The sequence below is a fragment of the Dipodomys spectabilis genome, unplaced genomic scaffold (genome assembly GCF_019054845.1).
Source record: "Dipodomys spectabilis isolate Male_0828 unplaced genomic scaffold, ASM1905484v1 ptg000517l, whole genome shotgun sequence".
In the NCBI taxonomy this organism is placed as follows: domain Eukaryota; kingdom Metazoa; phylum Chordata; class Mammalia; order Rodentia; family Heteromyidae; genus Dipodomys; species Dipodomys spectabilis.
Genome location: NW_024871194.1, coordinates 506,735 through 533,793, shown reverse-complemented (window position 1 = coordinate 533,793; position 27,059 = coordinate 506,735). Strand labels below are relative to the sequence as shown.

General features: G+C 39.5%; 1 protein-coding gene across 2 annotated transcripts; it reads right to left on the bottom strand.

The window, feature by feature from the left end:
- Positions 1–1,862: 1,862 nt before the first annotated feature.
- LOC122099539 (zinc finger protein 420-like) lies at positions 1,863–27,059 on the bottom strand. Of its 2 annotated transcripts, XM_042670083.1 has the most exons (5): positions 26,913–27,059; positions 24,608–24,666; positions 7,389–7,515; positions 6,592–6,681; positions 1,863–5,482 (listed from the first exon to the last, which is right to left on the bottom strand). In XM_042670083.1, exons 1-5 carry the CDS (start codon positions 26,917–26,919, stop codon positions 2,760–2,762), a joined length of 3,006 nt encoding a protein of 1,001 aa, XP_042526017.1. In that variant the 5' UTR covers positions 26,920–27,059; the 3' UTR covers positions 1,863–2,759. The 2 variants fall into 2 exon arrangements, with proteins under 2 accessions (XP_042526017.1, XP_042526019.1); XM_042670085.1 differs by lacking the exons at positions 7,389–7,515; positions 26,913–27,059 and having other exon boundaries at positions 24,608–24,638.

Below are 27,059 nucleotides of genomic sequence, written 5' to 3'. Positions count from 1 at the left end.
GTTTATGGATCTGCGGGAAGTCTCTGGGGTCCTCTAGAAATTGGAGGATCCCACCATTTTCCTCTGATAACCTGTTGCCACCTTCCATCTACCAACCTTTTAGGAATCTTATTTAGCTTTTTGTCTAAATATCCTTCTACATCTTTCTTATCTACAGGATATCTATATGAGTCTATTGTATATGCTCCAGGATTAAAGGGAAGTCTCCAATAGCCATACACTCTGCTCTAGCAGTGCCTACAGCTTCTTGTAAATTTCTTACAAACAATTCCTTCTGCTGAAGTGATGTCATGAAACCACCAATACTTTTATACTTGCTTATGACTTGTCTAATAGCCTCCATAAGAGGGGCTTTCAGGGTAGCACTTAACTCTGGTGAGTTAGTCATATTCTCAGGACACTCATCAGTTGTTGGAGTCGTCAACACTTCCAAGAAAGAGCCCTGAATAAGGGAAAGTTGAGCATGAGTAAGTAGAGCAAGCAACAGGAGCAGTAAAAGATTAATAGGCACTCCTATACAGCGAAAAAAAGAAAAACAGGAACACATCTTTCCCAGGGGCTTGCCAGCCTTTTTGGGAGGTAGGCCTCTTTGAAGCCCCATTCTCTGAGGTAGACTTCTGTGAAGTCCCATTCTCAGAGGTAGGCTTCTGTTAAGCCCATTCTCTGAGGTAGACTTCTGTGAAGTCCCATTCTCAGAGGTAGGCTTCTGTGAGGCCCATTCTCTGAGGTAGACTTCTGGGGAGTCCCACTCTCAGATCTAAAAGCTGGTGTTCCATGATAAGCAGACTCCCCCAGAGTAGGCGTGGCAAGGAGGCTATTTTTATTTTTTTTGGATCCGGTCGTGGGGACTGAACTCTGGGCCTGGGCGCTGTCCCTCAGCTCTTTAGCTCAAGGCTAGTGCTCTACCACTTGAACCACAGCGCCACTTCTGGCTTTTTCCTTTTTGCTTATATGGTGCTGGGGAATCAAACCCAGGGCCTCATGCATGTAAGGCAAGCGCTCTACCACTGAGCCATCTTCCCAGCCCTGCTTTTATTTTCAATCAATGAAATTACTTTCCCTTTATTCCTCTTCTTTGTAAGTCTTCATTTCTTGGGTTTTGAATTCCAAATAATTTAAATAACCTTACTGCTATCCCTTGAGGACTTGATCATACAGTAAAGGAGTTTCCTCCTTTATGTGCCTGTATTTAGGTCCTGATATGGGTCTGTGTTCTGTTGCACCATGACTGCACCTGAGATAAGCTGGTTAGTAGAGCCAATGATTGTGGAAAAGATCTGACAAAATGAATAGTGCTATGGAGGGTTATGGATGGATTCAGGTGACTGGATGAATTTGTAGTGACATATATGTATATTTACATACATAGATATGCATACACACACACACACAAACAACGTAATCACCCGGTGACCTGCTGATGCATGCCTTCCCTTGTAATCTGTCACTCAAAGCCAAGAGGTTCACATTCATGAATCATTGGGACATTCTCAAGTATGTCTCTAAAATCCTCATAAGCTGTTGCTATGGAGACATGTTCATGTGGGGCTTCTGAATTCTGTTTTTACACATGGGATTGTGGAATGTTAAGTGTATATTCTTTTTTTTAAGCTCCAAGAATGGGGACTCAAAGCCAGTACATGATACTTTTGCTCACTTGCTAATGCTCTAAAAACTAAGCCATACCTCTATCCCTTAAAGTATGTATTTTGTCTATTCTGTTGTGAAAGACTATATGAATATATGACAAATTCTACCAGCTCTATAAAAATTATAGAACTGTTCATTTCCAGGGGTGGAAGAGACTGATGTTATAGAAGGTATTCTAGGTTTACAGAAAAATTTGAAAATTGCTTTCCACATAAAATCTGAATGGACTCTATGTCACTTTTATTGAATTTCACCACATATAAGTATTTACTAAATCAACTTTATTACTCATCCATAATTCTCAAATATTTCTCATTTTCAAATGTTACAAAATTCCATTAAATCACTCAATTTCTTTATAGATTCTATGAAACTACTTATTTTCCTAATTTATAACATTTCAGTTTTACTTACATAAGTTTTGTAAACACCTTTCAAGAAAGTAGACTGCTTCCCAATGATAGGAGTCATGATACTAAATACAACAACCTCAAAATTAGAGATGTGGCACAAAAGGTAGAGTGCTAAGCTTGAGAATAAAAGCCAAAGGGAAGTAAAGGGCCATGAGTTCAAATGAAACTAACAGCAAAGAAAAAGGAAAAAGGTAAATACCATCCTAGAATTTCATGAAACAGGAAATTAGACATAATCATCTTCTTGTAGATCTCCCAATAGAGAATGTTAGAAATGGAACTTGAGAAATTTTAGAAGATGGACATTCAGGGAAGAATGACAGAGTACTGAGAACATTTTTGAAAAACTTTCTACATGTTTTACATTGCTATGATTTCTCATGTGTGTGTGTGTTCAATGATGTACCCTGAGCTGTGCCTTCTGGTTGAAGAATTCCACATTTCTACCTTGATAAGGTTTGTATCCTGTGTGGGTTGTTCTCTATTGCAAACTGACTTCTCTTCCAAATGAAAGACTTTCCTTACTTGTTACATTCTAGAGATTTATCATTTGGGTGAATTTTCTTATATGCTAGGCTGTGGCCTCCTGTGGACGGTTCTTTCCACATTTGTTGCATTCATAAGGCTTCTCTCCTGTGTTGTGCTCTCTGATGAAAAATAAGGGTTGACTTCTGTGTGAAACTCTTTCCACAGCTGTTACATTCCTAAAGTTTTACTCCTGTGTGTTCTCCGATGGACAGTAAGGTTTCCCCTGTGGCTGAATGACTTTCCACACAGGTCACATTCAAAAGGTTTCTCTCCTGTGTGTGTTCTCTGATGGTCAGTAAGGTATACCTTCCTGGTGAAAGACTTTCCACAGCTGTTACATTCATAAGGTTTCTCTCCTGTGTGCATTATCTGATGGATGTTAAGGGCTGCCTTCCACCTGAAAGACTTTCCACACTCCATACATTCATAAGGTTTCTCTCCTGTGTGTATTATCTGATGTGATTTAAGGATCGACTTCTGCATGAAAGACTTTCCACACCAGCTACATCCATAAGGTTTTTCTCCCGTGTGTTTTCTCTCATGGAAAGTAAGGCCGATTTTCTTGGTGAAAGACTTTCCACACCTCCTACATTCATAAGGTCTCTCTCCTGTATGTGTTGCCTGATGGGCAGTAAGTTGTGACTTCATGGTGAAAGACTTTCTACACACATTACATTCATAAGGTTTCTCTCCTGCATGTATTGTCTCATGGATAGTAAGGTATGTTTTCCGGGCGAAAGCCTTTCCACACGTGCTACATTCATAAGGTCTCTCTCCTGTATGTGTTGTCTGATGGATCCTAAGGTTTCCTTTCTGGGTGAAAGACTTTCTACACACATCACATTGATAAGGTTTCTCTCCTGTGTGTGTTGTCTGATGGATTTTAATTTGTGCCTTCTGGGTGAAAGACTTTCCACATATATTACATTTGTATGGTTTCTCTCCTGTGTGTGTTGTCTGATGGACATTAAGGGTTGTCTTCTGGGTGAAAGACTTCCCACATTTGTTACATTCATAAGGTTTCTCTCCTGTGTGTGTTCTCTGATGGACAGTAAGGTATGCCTTCAAGTGAAAAGATTTTCCACACTTGTTACATTCATAAAGTGTCTTTCTTGTGTGAATTTTCTGATGAAAAGTAAGGTTTGCCTTCCGGATGAAAGACTTTCCACACACATTACATTCATAAGGTTTCTCTCTTGTGTGTGTTGTCTGATGGACAGTAAGGTGTGCCTTCTGGATGAAAGACTTTCCACACACATTACATTCGTAAGGTTTATCTCCTATGTGTATTCGGTGATGATATGTAAGTTTTGACTTCCGCATGAAAGACTTTCCACACAGGTTACATTCATAAGGTTTCTCACCTGTGTGTGTTCTCTCGTGAGCAGTAAGGTTTGCCTTCTGGGTGAAAGACTTCCCACACTGGATACATTCAAAAGGCTTCTCTCCTGTGTGTGTTCTCTGATGGACAGTGAGGTATGACTTCAGGCTGAATGACTTTCCACACAGGTTACATTCATAAGGTTTCTCTCCTGTGTGTGTTGTCAGATGGACAGTAAGGTGTGCCTTCTGGCTGAAAGACTTTCCACACACACTACATTCATAAGGTTTCTCTCCTGTGTGTGTTAGCTGATGGACAGTAACCTGTGCCTTCCGAGTGAAAGACTTTCCACACAGGTTACATTCATAAGGTTTCTCTCCTGTGTGTGTTGTCAGATGGACATTAAGGGTTGTCTTCCGGCTGAAAGACTTTCCACACACATTACATTCATAAGGTTTCTCTCCTGTGTGTGTCGTCAGATGGACAGTAAGGTGTGTCTTCCGGCTGAAAGACTTTCCACACACATTACATTCATAAGGTTTCTCTCCTGTGTGTGTTGTCAGATGGACAGTAAGGTGTGTCTTCCGGCTGAAAGACTTTCCACACACATTACATTCATAAGGTTTCTCTCCTGTGTGTGTTAGCTGATGGACAGTAAGCTGTGCCTTCTGAGTGAAAGACTTTCCACACAGGTTACATTCATAAGGTTTCTCTCCTGTGTGTGTTGTCTGATGGACATTAAGGGTTTTCTTCTGGGTGAAAGACTTCCCACATTTGTTACATTCATAAGGTTTCTCATCTGTGTGTGTTCTCTGATGGACAGTAAGATATGCCTTCAAGTGAAAAGAGTTTCCACATTTGTTACATTCATAAAGTGACTTTCTTGTGTGAATTTTCTGATGAAAAGTAAGGTTTCCCTGCCGGATGAAAGACTTTCCACACACGTTACATTCATAAGGTTTCTCTCTTGTGTGTGTTGTCTGATGGACAGTAAGTTGTACCTTCTGGCTGAAAGACTTTCCACACACATTACATTCATAAGGTTTCTCTCCTGTGTGTGTTAGCTGATGGACAGTAAGCTGTGCCTTCCGAGTGAAAGACTTTCCACACACATTACATTCATAAGGTTTCTCTCCTGTGTGTGTTAGCTGATGGACAGTAAGCTGTGCCTTCCGAGTGAAAGACTTTCCACACAGGTTACATTCATAAGGTTTCTCTCCTGTGTGTGTTCTCTGATGGACAGTAAGGTGTGTCTTCCTGGTGACAGAATGTCCATATTGGTTAGATTCTTTAAGTACAGGAGATACTCCAGGACTGTAAGCAGCACATATACCGTCAGGCTCGCCATGGAGAAGCATGTTCTGACACTGCATGAACTCCTCTGTCCTTATTCCTAAGGAGTTCCTATTATTCCTAATCAGCTCTGATTTAGGTTTTGATCTCAAATTAAAAGTTGTTATTAATTTCACATTTTTCTCCCCTGTGTTAGTATTCATGACTCCCACTTCAGACAGACAATCGTAGGGACTCTGCTGACAGGTCTTAGTCCTGTACTCCTTTTCTTGGATATCTACAATGAGATATAGAAAGACAGAGAAAAACAGAAATGAGACCTCAAGATTCCTTAATGTAACAGTAAAGGCATTTCCGTGCATCCTAACTTATGAGATTTATAAGATCAAAGCAGGAACTCTTTGATGCAGAATATAAGCTTTTCTCTGTAATGTATTAGTTAAGAAAGTAGTACTGACATTTTACAATGGTAAATAATGTTTTCCTGTTTCAGTTTTTTTCTGTTTTTCTCAAGGAATTAATTACTCAAATGATTCAACTACACACTATTAGTTATAAGCTGAGTACTAAACATTTGTCTTTAATACCCTCGAGGTTTGGTCATAAGGGAATAGCTATTATTTTTCTTTTAATTTGTGGAAATAATTTATATATTTTGCTGCTTTGCTTCTCAACCATTAGGTGAGGAACAGAAATACTGTCTAGATTTAGGGACCATTAGGGTGTTTGATACATCCCTACATCCCTTGGCCTTTCCGCTAAGCATGGAAGGTTCCTGAGAGTAAGGATTTATACCTCCATCTCTTCAGTTCTAACTTCTCACTAAGAATTACTTTAGGGATTGGTAGCATTGTTAAAATTGGTTTCCCTCACCCTTAGTCAAATTCTCATCAAATTTCCTTTTCTAACACTCCTGCTCCTTCACAACCATTAAAGACCAAAGGTACTGCAGCTCACCACCCAGGTAGTCATCCCCTATGAACCAAAAGCTTTGCTTCTGAATCTCACTCACTTCCACCATCACCAAGAAGCAATCTCCCTCATCACAGGATAGCAGTCCTGGCATACTCCTTATTTCCTCATACCTGCATAGGCCTTGTTTCAATGAAAATGAGACCTCATTTTCTACATTTCTCATTTCCTTTTTCTGTTTAAGAATGATTTCTACAAAGAAAAAGAAAATTGCTCACTTTAACTATACTAGGACACCGAAATCAGTTTGTCTCCATGTAAGTTCTTGATTGTCCTGTCCTTGAGACAAAGGATCACCTAGTTCTCTGCCACACATGACTCAGGGAACTAGGAACATTATTGCTCAGTACAGCTCATTAAACTTACCAAGTGGACTCTGGCTACAAAACCACCATGCAAGATGCTTTATCTCACCTGTGAGATTCTTGTCTGAGGCTTCTCTTATCCATGGTTCTGCACCTTGCTCCAGCTTGGCAATCAATTTAGGCTTAGGAACACAGTGTCCTGTTATTAACAAGTAGAGAAGAACTATTGGTATGCTGGGTCATCATTACTGTAAGGTCTTAGACATCATGTTCACAAAGTTGCTCCTAAACCTTGTTTCTCATTTCTTACCAACTTCCTGGTTGATATTCCCCAGCTTTCAACTTATTTTGCCAATTGGGTGGCTTGAACTCAGCTCTTTCGCTCAAAGCTAGCATTCTGCTAGTTTCAGTCCCAGCTACATTTGTGAGGGGATTTGGAGATAAAAGCCTCATGGTCACTTTTCTGCAGTTGCTGGCTTCAAACCAAAATCCTCACATTTCAGCCTCCAGAGAAGCTAAGATTACAGGTGTTAGCCACTGCACCCAGGATCAGGGTTGATTACAAATAACCACTTTCAACTAGTGATTTTCAGATCATACCTCAAATAGTGAGGTACTTTCTATTCTAGACTATATTTGCACCTACAAAAATCATCGCAAGTTTAGGAAGACAGTCTTCTTTCTATTAGTGGAATGCAGTTTAGATCTTGGGTCCAAGTGCTGGTTGGGTTTCTTGAAGACAGGGAATAAAATTGTCTCCAGTTACATAATCAAGTGGAAAAAATGGACAGGAATTTTATATTCCCACGGACTAGAATCCTCTACTGAAACAACATAAATATTTATATGACTACTTAGAAAAGAAAACAGCCTTTGATCTCGCATGTTCAAATGACTTTTGCTCACCTAAGGACAAGAGGTTGCTGTAGGTCTCCAGCATTACATCTCTATGCAGGGTCCTCTGAGCATGATCCAGGTCTTGCCACTCCTCCCAGCTGAAGTCCACAGCCACATCATCAAATGACACCAGCTTCTGTAATGGCACATTTGAATCAAGTAATTAGCCCAAGTCAGGAAGGTCTGTGGGACTCATCCCCAATTAATCACCAGGAGAAAAGCAGAACTGGTGCTATGGCTCATGTGGTATAGCACTAGCCTTGAGGGGAAGAATTCAGGGACAGTGCTCAGGTCCAGAAATCAAACCTCACAACCAACCAACCAACCAACCAACCAACCAACACACACACACACACACACACACACACACACACACACACACACACATGGTATGTCATAAGCAATCACAACACATTTAGGACATCACATAGAATACATAGCACATTATTGATTCATGAAAAGTAAGTGTCCACACAAATGTTAAAGGCAGTAACAGTACTTAAGAACGTAGCTAATGATGGATTGGCCCTTATAAGATCTGATTTACTTCCCATATATAAATATCCTATGTTAACTATTTTGTACTTTAAGTGTTAAATACTGAAGTATGGTCATAGATACCCTGATATTTCTTTCCTATGTAAAATAGAACTGCTAGAAGGAAGTTTTGTGAACTTGGCCTACCTTCTACAATCCACAATATAGTTGTGAGGGGCATACAATGTTCCCTGACTATATTTTCATTTAAATATGCCTTCATGGAAGGATGGAGGATGGATAGAGGCTTAAGGAACATTCAAGATGACAAAAAATGAAAAAAAGGACCACGACAAGCAAGACAGAGAAAAATTAGAAGAGGGATGTGATCTAAAAATACAGAAGAAAATTTACAAGTTGGAAGGAAAGAAGAGTGCTAATTTGTGTGCAGAGGCTAAGAGGAGAGGTTTTGGACTCCCACACGGAACCCTATTACAAATGATGAATGGCTAAGCCAGCCATGCTTGCCAATACCAGAGGTGAATGCTGACTAACACACAAAAGGGAAATATATATGTGAAGAATTGAAAGAAAATAACATTCAATTCACAATCCACTGGGCAGAGGATCTCTTCTAAAAATGTAGATTGAAGATACCATCAGGGAAAGAGAATTGATTAATTACACATCTGAATTATAAGAGTGTTACAAGAGAAGTGCTTCAAGAGAAGAGCAAAAGGAGTCCACATACATATACACATAGGACAAAGAAACTAAAATGGTAAATGTGTACGTAAGTATAAAGGAATATATTGGTCATCTATTTTATGTAATATCTGTAATAGTTTGTTGAAATAAAACTTATAGCACCATATGAATCACAATGCATGAAGATCCAATATATAAACTCATCACTTTATTAAAAGAAATGTATGTAGAATACTCATATGCATCAATAAATATTGCAATTACCAGGCAAATCGGAAGGCCTCAGTTCAAAGAATTAATTGTACCAAAAAAGAGGGGACTAGATTTAGGGCTGGGAATGTGGCTTACTCCAGAGTGCTTGTCTAGCATGCACGGGTTCAATTCATCAGTGCCATGTGAACAGAAAAACTAGAAATGGAGATGTGACTCAGGTGGTAGAGTGCTAGACTTGAGCAGAAGAAGTTCAAGGAAAGTGTGCTGGCCCTGAGTAAACTATAGAACAACACATAAGTAGAGATGGAAGAGAGTGATTGAGGGTGAGTAAGGGAATGGAACACTCTGAAAGAGAAGGAATGTACTTATTACCTGACTCATGGAATTTTATCTCTCTGTATAAAAACAGTAAATTAATTATAAAACTATTGCTACATGGAGTTGTGCTAGCATAATCCATTTGCTGAGTGAACAAAATCTCCCATAGTTAAAAGAACACTACAATTATTAGAAATAAAATGCAACACTTAATTTGAAACTGAAGTATTTGAGTTTAAGTTGAACATTAGTTCTACATGATCATCTTGTTTCATTGTAGTATATACTTAGTTGTTAATGTTAAATGTTCCAGACAAGAAAAATAAAACAAACCAGGGCTTCAGGCACAAGACTGTTCTCCTTCCCCAGCTGTGAAGGATCTGAGGTCTGGAAGCCAGCCGGGGTAGACAACTCTAATTAAGCATTTAGACAACAGGTGGGAGCTGGCTCAAGTGACAGCACCAACAGTGACTGAGGAAGCAGACCTGGAGTTCAAGCTCCAGCACTACACAACAAAAGCATGGTGGAGGCTAAAGTAGATGTGGCACATGAGTTTCTAAGATAGACACCAATTGTGGCAACACAGCAAGTCCTCATCTGACACATAAAGAGAAAAGAGAATGAGTGGAGGGCCGAGAGAAGGGGAACAAAAGGGCAGGGAAAAGAAGGAAGAAGAAAGGACAAGAGAGGAGGGGAGGAGAGGGAAAAAGAGGGAAAGGGAAAGGAGGAGGAGAAGAGTGGAGGGCAGGAAAGCTTCATGACATTAGACTTGACAGTTACTACTTGGATAGGACACAAAAAGTCCTGATGTAAAACCAAACAAGATTAAGTCCATCAAAAGGCATGATCAACAAAGAAGCAAAAGCATGGAATGAGTGAAAATATTTCCAAAGATCACTAACAATTGGAATGATTTCTAAAATATGAAGCAAAATTGTACAACAAATTGCCATACACAAAATCTGATTTTAAAATGGGGAAAACGATTGAAGACACTTTTAGAATAATCTACAAATAATTCATTGAAATATACAAAGCTCAGTATCAATAGTCAAGAGAAGAATTCAAATCAAAATTCTACAGAAATAACTACTCTATATATGTTACTATGGACAGAGTTTTAAATAAAAACAACAAATATCCTTCCAAAGTCTAACAAAGGCTGGGAAGGATGTGAATTCAATTTGAACCTTGGTGCATGTCTGACAGAAATGTAAAACAATCAAAAATGGTATGGACAGCGCTAAAAAGAACTAAATACAGAATTACATAGGAATATGGTCCAGCACTTCTATTTCTAGATTTGTACCCAGCAGAAGAGAAAGCAGGGATGAGAAGTAGTATTAGAGAATCACTTCACAGCAAATACTGACAAGAACCAAACGACAGACACAGGTAAAAGAATAGATAAAGACATTGAAAAGGAAGACAATTTTGCTACATTTTACAGCAGGTTGATCTTTGAATACATTAAGCTAAGTAAAATACAGCAGTCATAAAAGCACAGCCATGGTATGATTTCCCTTACTGAGCTTTCAAGGATCAACAAAGTCATAGAGCCAAAAAGTAAGATGGTTCCAGAGACTGGGGTAGAGAGGAAAAGGAGCTGCCTATTAATGATTATACAGCTTCATACATGGAAAATGAAACATGCTGTACATGGATGGAAGAGATGGCTGCACAACAATGCAGCCATATGAACTATCAGTGAACTCTGAATTGAAAATGGTTAATGTAGCCACACAGGATGGAACATACCTATGCACCCTGAATTTGGGAAATTCAAAAAGGATGACCAGCCAGGCTAGGTTCCATAACAATTTCAAGAGCATGCTGGACTACATATCAAGACCTGTCTTCAAAAGGAATAGGGAATGATTTGTATTGACCAAGCTCATAAAATTCACAAACTTTATAGACCATGACAATGACAATTTGCCTTCTTAAGGTGAAAATGTGTTTTTGACTTCAACTAAGCATCTCTGTCCCACAATACTGTGACATATGTGAAATTTATATAATCACTTACTCTCAATTTAAACAACAAAAAAAGAAAAGTTAGAGAAGGGGTGGTTAGGAGCAATGGGTGATAATGTTGTCAGACATCTTCTATTCACATATTGTTTTGTAGAATGGCAACTTCTTTGTACAAGCACTTCAACCTAATAATAAAATAAATTGTTTGAAAAAAGGAATATGGAAAAATCAAATTTTAGACTCTCTGAATTGGATCAGAGATATAAGTGCCATGTGTTTATTTTTCCAGTTGAAATAACAATTAAACTTTTAAGCCACATTTTAGCTGGAAACATACAACTACAAATAGCATTAATAACAAACACACATAGACCAAAAATGCAAAGTATTCTTTTTTTTTTTTTTTTGTCGGTTGTGTGGCTTGAACTCTAGGCTTGGGCACTGTCCCTCAGGTCTTCAACTAAAGGCTAATGCTCTACCACTTGAGCCACTGTGCCACTTCCGGTGTCCTGAGTGGTTTATTGGAGATAAGTGTCTCATGGACTTTCCTGTCCAGGCTGGCTTTGAACCAGGATCCTCAGCTCTCAGCCTCTGAGTAGCTAGAATGAGAGGTGTGGGCCACCGGAGCCTGAACAAAAATGCAAATTACTCTAATCTGTGCATCTTATTTTTAGTTTTTGTATATCTTTTCACTGACTATTTTTCAAGTGTATTTCATATTATTGAATCAGTTCTCTAGGTAGCTTCCCAAGGATATTTTGCCAAATATATTATCTAGTAGCGAGTTCCTCAGAGATCAAAGTCTATCACTGAGCAGATCTTGGTCACGTTTTGCTACCAGTGATATTTCAAATCTAAAATAACCTGGACACTGTATTGTTTATTATAAAAACCAGGTTCTATCTTATACTGGCAGTGAATGAAAATATTCAAATGGAGCAAGAAGAAAATATAAAACTACACTACCACATCAAATGAAGTTAGATCAGATAAACACAATAGGATCAGGCTCATCAATTTTTTTTGCTGTGAATTGATAGGTAGAAGGTTTTAATTATCTGTAGGGAATGCTGAAGCTGAGCTGAAAGTGGAAAAGGTTTGAGAGGTTGAACTCCACCCACACTGCACTTAGTACACTGAGAGCTGGCCTTGGAAAACTTAAAACAGACAACTCTGGAGCTGGTTAAGAGACTGGAGTGCCAACCCCCTGCCTCAGGGCTAGAAAGATTGGAGCTGAATGAACTTTGGATGCTGTTGACCTTGAAGGCTAGGTAAGATGGACTTCATGCCTAGAATATTCTGAGAAGCAGTCTCCTATCTCAAAAGTATAACACAGAAAAGGAGGAGGTAATGCTTCATAAGAAATACTTATTATGTACTGTAACCACTCTGTACAGTATTTTCACAATAAAAACCTTGTAAAAAAAATAGAAGTGTGGAGGAGAGTTCTGGGAAGATGGCAGAGGAGAACGTGGAGGCTAAAACAGCTCTCGCATACAAAGCAGTTTTAGTGCTCCAGTGAACAGTCCTAAGCCAGAGAATCACACCAAGTGTGCCATCACAGTACAGAGAGTTAGGCCAGAGAGGGAAAATCCAAGCAAGGAGACAGATCTGAGCATTAGCCAGCAGCTGGTGCTGCAGCAGTGGAGGCGGAGGCCTTAGCCACGATACCTGCAAAACAGAGAGTCTGAGACAAAGGCGCCAGTTGCAGTGGACATGCAGATTCTACTCAACACCAGTAAGAACTGACAAGGAGCAGACATCTCCATCTTGCAGTGCGCAGACCAGAGATGACCCAGGAACCAAGACTCCAGTGTGAGTAGAAACCTGACCTCCTCACTCCTTCTCAGGGAGCAGAGGAGGGAAGGCCACCCCTACCCCCCACTACCAGAGATCTCCATATTTGATACTGACAAAGGCCTGGCTGAGCTGCTAGCTCCAACTCAGGCCTTCGAAGAAAACAAACCTTACATATGTTTGTGCAAATGGAACAAAGGAATGTGTTCATATTGTTTTGAGAAAGGAGATGAGGAAAGGAATGTCTTGAAAATCCATCAAAACACAGTTAAAGGTGACAAAGGAACGCTCTTTACACTACTTACACCAGAAAGGGGGCCTGCGACTACTTTGTGCATGGCTGGGTACCCAGAACCAAGAGCAGGCTCAACCTCCAAGCCTCCAATGGGCAGCTCTGACCTTACTAGTTGGACTGCAAACCTCCTATTAGTCAATCTGAAAGTCTCCAAAGCTCCAATGCTGCAAATGGGGAGGCTTTTCCTTTTGCTTCCTTCCTCCTTCTCTGCGGGCCTCTCCACTCCACAGGCCTCTTTGCAGGCCTCAAGCCTTGCCACTTTCCTCTCCAGACACCTCACCAGAGGCTCCAGGCTTCTCCACAGGCCCTGATCTGCTGCAATAGGCTCCTCTTACTGTCCTTTTCTCTGCCATCTCAATCTCCACCCCAGCTAATGGGAACAAGCAGCTTATATATAGGCTGTGCCCCCTCCCCGCCTCAAACAAATTCATCTGCTATTCACCTCCTCCCCCAAGCCACCCACTCACAACCATTTTGCACACCTTACCCTTTCAGTGGCCCAGACCCTTAGGCGATGACTTCACCGCGGGTCTTGGCCTTCCCCCACATTGGTTGTTAAAGGAAGAGTATGAGTGTGCATTCACATACATAATGGAAATAGCACAATGAACCTCCTTTGTTCAACAAATATACGCTAATTAAATGTAAGGGAAATCATAGTTTCCCTTATATGCAAAAACTAATCTATGTCTAGGACAAGCAGAAGAGGTTAAAAGCTACGTATACATGACCATATAAGCTGATGCTAAGTGAAATGAAGCCCAAGACAGGGACACAAGAGATTTTATTTTTCTTGCTGTTCTTTTTGATGGGCTTATAATGTACTTTATGTTTTTTTTTGTTTCTTTGTATGTTCTTCTGCCATGACATAAACCTTGTTGTCACTGTCTTTGATTCTGGGGTCTTGCATCTTGTATATACATTTTTCTAATTGAGGAGGGGAACGGAAATAATAAAATGCTGATATAAGAATATAGGATGGCCCATTGTAACAATGACTTGTACAAGGAACTATGTTGAAAAGGAAGTTTACAACATGGGTGGGGTGGTAAGACTTGTGGAGGTGGGGAGTAACATGATGGTAGGGGAAAAACAAAGGAGGGGGAAACAAATGCTCTATAAGAAATGGACTCATTACCTTGCTCATATAACTGCAATCCCTCTGGACACTATCATATATATATATATATATATATATATATATATATATATATTTGTGTGTGTGTGTGCGTGTGTGTGTGTGTGTGTATGTATATACATAAATATGTCTGTGTGTGTTTCTGTATGTGGTAAATAACATATTCAAGATATTTTTTACAATGTTCAGTCAGCCAGGTGCTGGTGACTCATGCCTCTCATCCTAACTACTCCGGAGGCTAGGATCCAAGGATAATACTTCCAAATTATTTCTATTAGAAAAGCCTAGGCGACTCATATCTCCAGTTGATTATGAAAGGACACAAGACAAACAAAAAAGGTGAATGTTGAGCTATGACTTATCGAGTAGAGCACTAGTCTTGAGCAAAAAAAAAAAAAATCTCTGGACAGCTCTCAAGCACTGTAGGCCAAGCACACACAAAAATAACATTCAACATATTATAAAAATACCTGTCTCCCAGCCTCTTCAGTAAATGGTGCTGGCAAAACTGGTTAACTACATGTAGAAAACTAAAGCTAGATCCTTATATATCACCCTGCACCAGAATCAACTCCAAATGGATCAAAGACCTTGAAGTCAAAGCAGACACTCTGAAAACATTACAGGATGGAATAGGAGAAACCCTGGGTCTCCTTGGCTCAGGCCGAAATTTTCTGAATAGAGACCCGGAAACACAACAAATCAAAGAAAGGCTGGACAAATGGGATTGTATAAGGTTGCAGAGCTTCTGCAGGGCAAAGGACATAGCTAACAAGATCAATAGAAAGCCCACGGACTGGGAGAAGATCTTTACTAGCCATACAACGGACAAGGGTCTCATATCTAAAATATACTTGGAACTCAAAAAATTAAACCACCCAACAACAAATCCTCAAAGAAACAACTGCCCAATAAGTAAGTGGGCGAAAGACTTAAAGAGAAGCTTCTCTGAAGAAGAAAGAAGGATGGCCAATAGACACATGAAGAAATGTTCAACATCCCTAGCCATAAAAGAAATGCAAATCAAAACAACATTGAGATATCACCCACTCCAGTTAGAACAGCAAAAATCAAGAACTCTAACAACAACAGATGCTGGAGGGGATGTGGACAGAAAGGAACCTTACTTCATTGTTGGTGGGAATGTAAACTTGTTCAACCACTTTGGAAAGCAGTATGGAGGTTCCTCAAAAGACTCCACATAGAGCTCCCCAATGACCCAGCAATCCCACTTTTGGGCATTTACCCAAATGATCACAAACAAGGCCACACTAAAGCTACCAGCACAACTATGTTTATTGCAGCATTATTTACCATAGCTAAGACATGGAACCAACCCAGATGCCCCTCAGTAGATGAATGGATCAAGAAGATGTGGTATATATACACAATGGAATTCTATGCCTCTATCAGAAAGAATGACATTTCCCCATTTGTTAGGAAATGGAAAGACTTGGAAAAAATTATATTAAGTGAAGTAAGCCAGGCCCAAAGAAACATAGGTCCCATGGTTTCCCTTATTTGCAATATCTAGTATAGGTATGAGTCAAGCGGAAAAAGTCAGATAATGTGATGTTAGGAAAACGAAACCTCAAATATGTATTTTAATGTTTTTGTTTCTTTCATGCATGTGTTTCTAACGCATTTATAAGATTATTTCTTTGTTGCTTTGTATGTCCCTCCCCCACAGTGTAACCCCCGCTTTCACTATATTTGATGTCAGTATAACATGTGGAGGAGATGGGGACAAACAAGTCGTTTAAGGATTCAGGTGGACCTGTTGCAACAATGAGAAGTACAAAATGTCATGTCAAAACCAGCTTTACAATGTCGGTGGGGGGGGGGGTGGGGGGGTATGATTGGGTGGGAGGGAGGGGGGAGGCTGGGAAGGGAGGTGAAGGGTAAACAAAGGAGGAGGCTGCAATGCTTGGTAAGAAATGTATGCATTATCCTGCCCATGTAATTGTAACCCCTCTGTACAGTATGTTCTCAAATAAAATAAAATAAAATTAAAAAAAAAAATAAGCATCAAAAAAAAAAAAAAAAAAATACCTGTCTCCTATGAGACAGATGAGGATGGTGGATTGGTGTGAAGTCTTTGCTCTGCATGTGTGAGGCTCAAGTTTTGAAATTTATTGACACAAATACAAATATTGTAAGACAAGAATGAAGTCTTATCAATATGTAAATAATAGTGATTCATGCTTAACAATATCAACCTGAAATTTCAAAAATGAATTTGATATCATAGTTCATGATGTTACTTCATTAAAAAGGAACTGATGGAAGTTCCAGGAAGATGGCGGAGAAGTTGGAGGCTAAACAAGGTTTCGCATGGAAAGCACTTGTAGTGTTTCAGTGAACAGTCCTAAGCCAAAGAATCACACCAGGTGTGCCATCACAGTACAGAGAGTTAGGTCAGAGAGGGAAAATCCAGGCAAGGAGACAGATCTGAGCACTTGCAAGCAGCAGTGACTGGGGTGGTAGCGGAGGCCGTAGCCATCATACCTGCAACAAAGGCCCCATATGTGGTGTGTGAGTCAATTCTACTCAACACCAGCAAGAACTGAAAAGGAGCAGACATCTTCATCCTGAAGTTAGCAGACCAGAGAAGACTCAGGAACCAAGACTCCAGTGTGAGTAGAAGCCTGAAATCCTCAGTCCATCTCAGGGAGCAGAGAAGGGAAGGCTACCCCTCCCCCCACTACCAGAGATCTCCATCTTTGATAGTGACAAAGGCCTGGCTGAGCAGCTAGCTCTAACTCAGGCCTTGGAAGAAAACAAGAGTCATTTAGCAGGTCACAGGAACCTAACCTGACCTGCTAGGCTCAGCTCCACCTAAGGGGAAGTCACCCAGCCAGGGCCCGGCCCCAGCCCCAGGAGTGGCTTTCTTCACTGGGTAAACAGAGACAGAGGCTGCCCCTCCCTATAGCAGCCTTGACAATCAATTGAAATTCAGTAAACATAAACCCTGAGAATGGCTCCAGGTTGGGCTCTGTGAATCTCTCAGAAGCTAGCCCCTCAGGGAAAAGCTACTGTTTGCTGAAAGGCCTCAACTCTATCCAGAACCTAGCCTCTACATAGCATCTCCAAACTAGAGAAAACAGCCAACTCCATCTTTTGTGATACTCAAAGCAGATCTCCCTCCCATTAAATTACCCTGGGAGAAGGATCACAAACTCCTGGGTAAAGCAGAGCATTTTTCTGCCTGCCCAAACAAACTGACCTAAGAAACCAATCAAGCAACAGGAAAATCAAATACTGCAAGCGGATCAGAGACTGTAACAAGAGACTGGTTAAGGACACAAGGGATCTTCCCATAAGACTCCCCCCCCCCCAAAAAAAATCAAATAGTCTTTTTTTGTACCTTTCATAAAAGTTCTTTTTTCTAAAACTCTATTTTTATTTTTTTATTGTGAAAATACTGTACAGAGGGGTTACAACTACATGGGCAAGATAATGAGTACATTTCTTATCAAGCACTGCAGCTTCCTCCTTTGTTTCCCCTTCCCATCCTTTCCGAGCCTCCCCCCACTCCCTCACCCAGTCCTCCCCCCCCACCAAAGTTGTAAAGTTCGTCTAAAACTTTTTTTAATTTTTAACTTAAAAAATTGTTTTGTATTAACTTTTTTTTCCCTCCTCTTATAATTTTTATTTTAGGGGTATATGTGTATGTGCTTTTTTTTTCTTTAAAAAAAAATTTTTTTTTAGCTCTCCTGACCTTTTGATCCTTTTTTTTCTTTCATTCACATTCTTTTCACCTTTTCTTCTCTTTCATTCTTCTTTGCGTGACAATTGCTGTTCTGCTCATCCTGATATACCCTTAGTTGATTATTAGACCTAATTCCCCATTGTGTACAACTTAATCCAGAAATTTATTACTGAATTCCAAACCTCTTAGACTTGAATTCTTTAATAGCAGTACTCTTTATGCCTATATAATATTTTAAGCATTTTTATTTTTAATTTTTCACGTCTCTTTAGCCCTCCACTTCTCTCATTCTATCCACGTTCTTCTTGGAAATTATGTTTTTATATTTGCATAATTCAATGTTGCACTGTTTAATTTTTAATATTTATTTTTCTATTTTTTTCTTATCTCTTTGTTTCTTTCTTTCTCCTTTTTTAAGCCCTCTCTACTTTCATTCTATCCAATCTATTTCCCGCTTTGAGATTAGGACTTAGTTAATTCTCCCTCTGCCTTTCCACATCCCTCTATTCCTATTTTTACCCACATCTCTCAATAAACCTAATAATTTCTGGTTTGTCAAATTCTTCTTTGTGGTTCATAGCCCAAATACACAGTTGTTTGATGTTGAATAGTATATCTGTTGAACTAGATTGTATCTGCAGAATTTTGACTGTGCAACTACAGACTTTGGATGATGCTGGCCTTAAGATAGTGTTCTAGCATAAAACTGGTATTACTTTCATCCCTAATGGGCAGAGCAAGCCGGAAAAACACAAGAAAAATGGCAAGTCCAGGCATCTCAACTCCCACTAAGGATAATCAGCTGACAGAACAGATAATGAATAATCCAGAGGGGAGTTCCCAAATAGCTCTACAAACACTGCTTGTAAACATTGTAAATGAAAAGAATGAAAACCTGCAAAGGACTCTGTGAGCATGATACGGAGAGAGAGGAGGCAAACCAAAGGTGAATACAAGAATATCATGAGCGTGAGGAAGCTACTCAAAAATTGATACAGGAATTGCATGAGCACCTTGAGAACACTCAAAGAGAAATAAAGGAATCCATGAGCAGGCAGAGATCAGTCAAAGAGAAAGTGAGGAATGGCGTGAGCAGGCTGAGAACACTCAAGGAGAACTACAGGAATTGCGTGAACATGAGGAAGCTAAGCAGAGAGTAATACAGGAATTGAGAGACAAGGATGAGCATACACAAAGATCACTAAAGGCATTCATGGAATCCATTAACAGAGATCTGAAAGAAGTCAGGGAGACCACAAAGGGAATGCTGAATGGAACCAAACAGAAGGAATGGGAGCCCAAGTAAACCATAACCAATCAACTAAGTGATTTGAGAATAAACACTGAATACCAAATTAAGGAAGTCAAGTGGTTCATACAAGATCTAAAACAAAGTTCCAACAAAGAATTTGAAGCCATCAAAGCTGACCAATTAGAAGGAAAAGAAATAAAAAAACAAAGTAGATAAATCTTGACAGTAGGTTAGACCATTCAGAAGATCAAATCTTAGGGATTGAAGACAACCTAGATATTACAGAGAAAGAACATACAACCATCCAAGACAAATCCAAGAAATATGATAGATCTAACTTCCCAAACATGCAAAAAGATAGGCCTATTCACATACAAGAAGGAAATGGCCCCCATAAACAGGCGGGAGTTGCAAACCTAATACCAGGTAAAATAGACTTCAAGATAAAATTTGTGAGAAGAGATAAAGAAGGTCGCTACATACTAATTAAGGGATCTCTCCTTCAGGAGGATATTACAATTCTAAATATCTATTCACCAAACAACGGAGCACCCAAATTTATCCAAGAAATATTACTTTCCCTCAAATCCCACATAGATCCAAAGACATTAATTGTTGGGGACTTTAACACACCACTTTCCCCACTGGATAGATCAACTCGGCAAAAACTCAACAGAGAAACCTCAGATCCTAACAACTGCATAGATCAACTAGATTTAACAGACATCTACCAAATATTTCACACAGCAGCATCAGAAACACGTTTTCCTCAGAAGCACATAGAACATTTTCCAAAATAGACCACGTTTTAGGCCACAAAGCAAACTTGTCCAATTTCAGAAACATTGAAGTAATACCTTGCATTCTCTCAGACCAGAACGGAATAAAATTAGAATTCAACGCCAAAAGCCACCAAAGAAAGTCCTGTAATACATGGAGGCAGAACAACACACTGCTGAATCACGAGTGGGTCATGGAAGAGATTAGAAAGGACATTCAAATGGTCATGATATTCAACCAAAATGAACACACAAATTACCAGCTCCTCTGGGACACAGCAAAGGCAGTACTCAGGGGCAAGTTTATAGATCTGAGTTCCTACATCAACAAATTGCAGAGATCTGAAATCAACAATTTAATGAGACATCTGAGCCTCCTTGAAAAAGAGCAGCAAGATGAACCCCAACCCAGTAGACAGAAAGAAATAATTAAAATTAAATCAGAATTACATGAATTACAATCTAAACAAACTATAGAAAGAATCAACAAAACAAAGAGTTGGTTCTTCGAAAAAATTAACAAAATTGACAGACACTTAGCAAATCTTCTCAGAAAAAGAAGAGAACACACCCAAATAAATAAACTGAGATGAGAATGGAAACCACCACAGAAACAACCAAGATTCAGAACATTACAAAGGAATACTTCTTAAACATTTAAGATAAGTTTGAGAACTTGGCAGAAATGGACCTTTTCCTAGCAAATATTGACTTGCGGAAACTAAACCAAGATGAGTTAAACCATCTAAACAGGCCCATAACAAGCATTAAAATAGAAACATCTAAGAAAAGTCCAGGACCAGATGATTTTACAGCAGAATTCTATAAGGCCTTCTAAGCAGAGCTCACACCAATACCCCTCCAACTCTTCAATGAAATTGAAAGAGAATGTTCACTACCGAACTCATCCTATGAAGCCATCATAACCCTCATCTCAAAACCAGGCAGGGACTCATCAAAGAAAGAGAACTATAAACCCAGTTCTTTGATGAACATTGATTCAAAACTTCTGAACAAAATTTTGGCCAATCGACTTCAACAATTCATCCAAAAAATCATACAACACAATCAAACAGGACTCCTTTCAGGGATGCAAAGCTGGTTCAATATATGCAAATCAATTAATATTATTCATCACATCAACAGGAGCAAGAATAAGAACCACATGGTTATCTCAATAGATGCAGAAAAAGCATTTGACAAGATCCAACACCCCTTTATGATGAAGTTTCTGTAAAAATTAGGAATCCATGGAACATTCCTCAATACAATAAAGGGTGTATATGACGAACCTACAGCCAGCATTATACTTAATGGTGAAAAACTACAGCCATTTCTTCTTAACACAGGAACAAGACAAGGATGTCTACTCTCTCCACTTCTCTTCAATCTAGTATTAGAATGCCTAGCTACAGCAATAAGACAAGATGCAGACATAAAGGGGATCCAAATAGGGAATGAAGAAATAAAACTCTCCCTCTTTGCAGATGACATGATCTTATATTTAAAGAATCCCACAGACTACACTCCCAAATTACTCAAGTTGATTCAAAACTTTGGCAAACTAGCAGGGTATAAAATTAACCCCCCAAAATCAGTGGCTTTTCTGTATGCCAACAATGAGAAAAGTGTGGCTGAATTTAGGAAAGCAACTCTATTCATAATAGCCTTCCAAAAATAAAATACCTAGGAATTAACTTAACCAAAGAAATGAAGGACCTCTATGATGAAAACTTTAAAAACTTCAAAAAGGAAATCAAAACAGAACTTAGAAAGTGGCAAAAACTCCCATGCTCCTGGATTGGAAAGATCAACATGGTGAAAATGGAAATACTTCCCGAGGCGATCTACAAATTCAATGTGATACCAATCAATATTCCAACCTCATTCTTCAAGGAAATAGAAGAGGCAATCCAAAAATTCGTATGCAACAATAAAACACCCCGAATAGCAAAAATGATCCTCAACAGAAAGAACACAGCTGGAGGAATAACAATACCAAATTTCAAACCCCTCTACAAAGCTATAGTAATCACAACAGCTTGTTACTGGCACAAGAACAGATTTCAGGACCAATGGAATAGATTGGAAATCCAGAAATGAACCGACAGACCTATAGCCATCTAATCTTGAATAAGGGAGCAAAAAAAAAAAAAAAAAAAAAAAAGGAGGAAAGACAGCCTCTTCAGTAAATGGTGCTGGCAAAATTGGTTAACTACTTGTAGAAAACTAAAGCTAGATCCTTATATATTACCCTGCACCAGAAGCAACTCCAAATGAATCAAAGACCTCAGCGTCAAGGCAGACACTCTGTAAACACTACAGGATGGAATAGGAGAAACCCTAGGTCTCCTTGGCAGAGGCCAAAATTTTATTAATAGAAATCCAGAAACAAAACAAATCATAGAAAGGTTGGATAAATGGGATTGCATGAAATTGCAGCACTTCTGCATGGCAAAGGCCATAGCTAGCAAGATCAATTTAAAGCACACGGATTGGGAGAAGACCTTCACTAGCCATACAATGGACAAGAGTCTCATATCTAAAATATACCTGGAGCTCAAAAAATTAAATCCCCCAACCACAAATCTTCATAGAAACAACTGCCCAATAAATAAGTGGGCTAAAGACTTAAAGAGAAACTTCTCTGAAGAGGAAAGAAGGATGGCCAATAGACACATGAAGAAATGCTCAAATTCTCTAGCCATAAAAGAAATGCAAATCAAGAAGAAATGCTCCTCTTCTCTAGCCAAAAAAGAAGTCCAAATCAAAACAACATTGAGATAGCACCTCACCCTAGTTAGAATGGCTAAAATCAAGAACTCTAATAACAACAGATGCTGGAGGGGATGTGGACAGAAGGGAACATTACTGCATTGGTGGTGAGAGTGTAAACTTGTTCAACCACTTTGGAAAGCAGTATGGAGGTTCCTCAAAGAACTCCACATAGAGCTCCCCTATGACCCAGCAATCCCACTTTTGGGCATTTACCCAAATGTTCACAAACAAGACCACACTAAAACTACCCTCACGACTATGTTTCTTGCAGCCTTATTCACCATAGATAGGATATGGAACCAACCCTGATGCCCCTCAGTAGATTATAGATCAAGAAAATGTGGTAAACATGGGTGGGGAGAGGATGGGAAGGGGAAACAAAGGAGGAGGCTATAATGCTTGATAAGAAATGTACCCATTATTTTGCCCATGTAATTGTAACCCCTCTGTACAGTATTTTCACACACACAAAAAAGAATAACACAGGAAACGTCTCTCACAAACTCTGTTTGGCTCTAAATGTAATATTAATAGAGATTTTTAACTTTTTTTTTTGGATGTACTCATGGTAATCTTCCTTGTGTGAACCCAAATAAAGATGCTTAGTTGAAGGAATTCGGGGCACAACTGGCAGTGAACTTTAGGACCCCTGCTTCCTCCCTACCTCTCTGTCTGTGTTTTTGTGTTTTACTAATTTTCTTTAGCTCTGGACTCTTCATAGAAGTACCTCGGCTTACATTTCGCAACAAGTTTCCTTTATAATGGGTAAAAACATGTTATTTCTAAGAGTCATGTCAATAAAGGAAAAGTGATCAGTAAGAAAACATAGTTCTAGTTGGGCACTGGTGACTCATGCCTGGAATCCTAGCTACTGAGGAGGCTGAGATCTTAGGATCATGGTTCAAAGCCACCTCAGACAGAGAAGTCCGTTAGACGCATAGTTCTAATAAGGAACCACAAAACTGGACAAGGCACTGTGACTCAAGTGGTAGAGTACTCGTCTTGAGCTGAAGAGCTGAGAGACAGTACCCAGGCCCAAGACTTCAAGCCCTACAATGGACAAAAAAACAAAGAAAATAGAAATACTGCCTCCCAGATACAGCATTTGAAGCAAGGAAAAAAGCAAGAGACAAATGGAGGGAGGAGGGTCTGAGAAACAATGAGAAAGAGAGAGAAAAAAAGATGAAATGAAAGAGAAGAGAGAAAGAAAGCTAGAGAGCAAGAAACACAAAATGAATAGACAAAATTCAGAAAAAAAATCTAGTCAGGAATTCTTTGATAAACATGGAGGGATTTCTAGAAAGGATATAGACTATATGGTGAAATATAGCCTAAGTTTCAAGTAGAAAAAGCCTATGAAGCAGTTGGAGAACTAGTAATTTAAGTACATATATCTTACTCAGTACTCTTCAATAGTTGAAGGTATAAGTGACAACAGTTTTCAGCAAGTATAGTAAAATTTCATTAGGACAGTTTAATGTTATTCATGGGGATGTGATTTCTGACCAGTTGCTTCCATGAGAAGTCACCTCCTCTGTGTCAGTGAATCCCTTAACAAGTTTGACTACTTCTTCCAACATCAGAAAAACTAGAAACAAACTGAAGCAAATCTGTACTCATTTTAGCCAGAATGTCAGATTTATAATGTGCAAAACCTACAAGCCATCTTTATCTGATTCAGGAGCATGTTCCTGAAGTTGAATCTGTTTTTTCTGTTTTTCAATCTTGTCCACTATTAGGTTCACAAAATGCAATGTAAAACAGAGAAATCAAAAGCAACTCACCAGAGATCCTTTCATTCTTTCTTGCTGTTGACAATGGACAGAAGATTCTGGAAGCATGGCTGGGAGACAAGGCAAATGAGGTAGTCAAGAAAGAACCTGTGTGATTTTGCCCCAGATTATCCTGCTTAAAACATTACACATGGGCCGGAAAAGCATAAAGCCTTCTTATGGGAAAACAAGTATCATTTATGTCTGAAGTAGTGCATTAATCAAACACTCCACTAAAGATGAAGCCATAGTCTATTAACTGGTAGATATATAGTATAAAAGCAATTCATTTCTAGGTTAATATACATGTAGTACTAAAAAAATTAACATCCCACAAAAATAATTTTAAGAAAAACATACCACATTTCATTAAAACTAGTGTTTACTGAAATATACTTAGGAATGCATGAACTATTTTTTCTTTTAATGCAAAAGGATAATAGCACTCCACTGGGCATTTGTACTCCAACTCATTCATTTCCATATTCACACACCAGGGAAATCATGTATAGCATAGCTCAGCATTTTTCACAAAGGTTATACAGAAAACACATATGCAATGCATGTTTCTAGTGGTATAATGTTTCAGTAATGGTTGTGAAATGGCACATTTCCTTGTATCCAAATACTCAGAGCACCCTTATGCAAGGACTTGCAATTTGCCATTTAAGCTACTTTGGCCAAATGGACATCACTAAAGATATTATGTCAGTTATACTCACTTTCCTGAACAGTCATATGAAGAACCTTGGCCATAATGCTGAAGGTACAGGGCCTAATAAGATGAACATAAAATACTGGGTCATAGGAGAGACACAATTCCAATCAACCATCCTCAGGGAAGGAATTAGAAGATTAAAGTCTTATATGTGATTTAAACAATATTAACACAAAATAGCAAGTTGAGGGCTCCCCAAAATGTAGATCCATAAAACTTAAATAGGTATGAGAATTGTTTGGTACTTGTTGGTTGGTTTCTTACACAGGAAATGCTGTTATCCACTGATCATTTGTTTCTTTGCACAATTATGTAGAATTGCGTTTAAATTATATTATTAGATTATATATTAATTTAATTTTCTATATCATTAAATGATCTATCAAGTGTTTGGGAATGCATGTTTAAGCAGTCTCTCTCATTTTAAGTAATGTAAAATAGCCTCATTAGTATATGGAGAAATTGCTGTTTCTCAGAAACAAATATAGTGGAGAATATCCCTAAATTTTAAAGTTGCAGAAGCCATAGGACGTGAAGAGGATGAAAATAGGATCAATCTGTATCTATATGATATTTTAAAGGACTGTTTATGATTCACTGACTTCAAATGCCAAAAAGAATTTTCTATGTAAAATAATACTTCTTTGAGCAGATTTTGACAAAACGGGTAACACTAGCTAAAACTTTAGGACAGGTTACATGTATGCATCATATATCCTTGAGCAATATACACTACCTCCAACTTTTTTCTATATATTTTTCATAGAAGTCCAAAGTTTCTAGATCAACACTTCCTGAACGGCCAGGAAAAACTTAACATGTTACAAGTAGAGTCAGGAAATCCACTGATGAGACATCTGGATTAAGTCTGAGGGATCCCATACTAGAAATGAGAGTGGGAAGAGGTTGAATCAATCAGTGAGAATAGGATTAGGGATGTAGTACGTAGAGAGACACTTTCAGATGTGACACTTATCCCTCCAGCCCAAACCACAGTCTCATGCCCCCTCTGATTACTAGGCTTCGGCTTAATCCTCAGGCCAGATGCGGTCCCCTCCTGAAAGAGGGTCTAAACCTTCCAACAGAACCAAGTGATTTGAGAAGAGTTGGCGGAAAGAGTATCTCGTGAATCTTGTGCTCTGGGAAGGAGATTCCACAAGGTGGATTCCAAACACGTGTCAACTCCAGCCCAGAGTGCTAAGAAGGCTACCAAGCAGGGGCAGAGCAGAGACACCTCTAGCGGAAACAACACAGAAGCCCAAAAGGCAACTGCCATGGAAAGAGACTCAACCCTGGCACACACTTCACAAGTTCACGACAACCGTTTCCGTGCTCAGCTTACAGCTGGGCAAAGTGAATCAGGTCGCGTGGGTGCCGGCGGCATCTCTCAGTCGTGGCGTTCACACGCACAGCTCCCGGCTCTCCTAGTCTGGAGAGCCACCCAGCTTGCTCTTGGGGCTCCGGGAGCCAGGGTCCGGCTTCTGGAGGCTCGCGGGCCAATGGCAGCACAAGCACCCGAACCCCAAACAAATCACCAAGCCCAGACAGGAGGCACTCGTGGGGCCGACTCCGGTCCTGCACCCAGCTTGCCGTTCATACCTGACATCGGTTCCGCAGCCTGAGATTCCTTCAAGTTGCAGCTCCCAAGGTCCCCTGAAGAGCGGCTGGGCGCCTGCCTCGGGGCTTGGACCTCGGGAAAGCAACACCGAACTTCCCAGAACTTCTAGCAGAGGGGGAAAGGAAAGA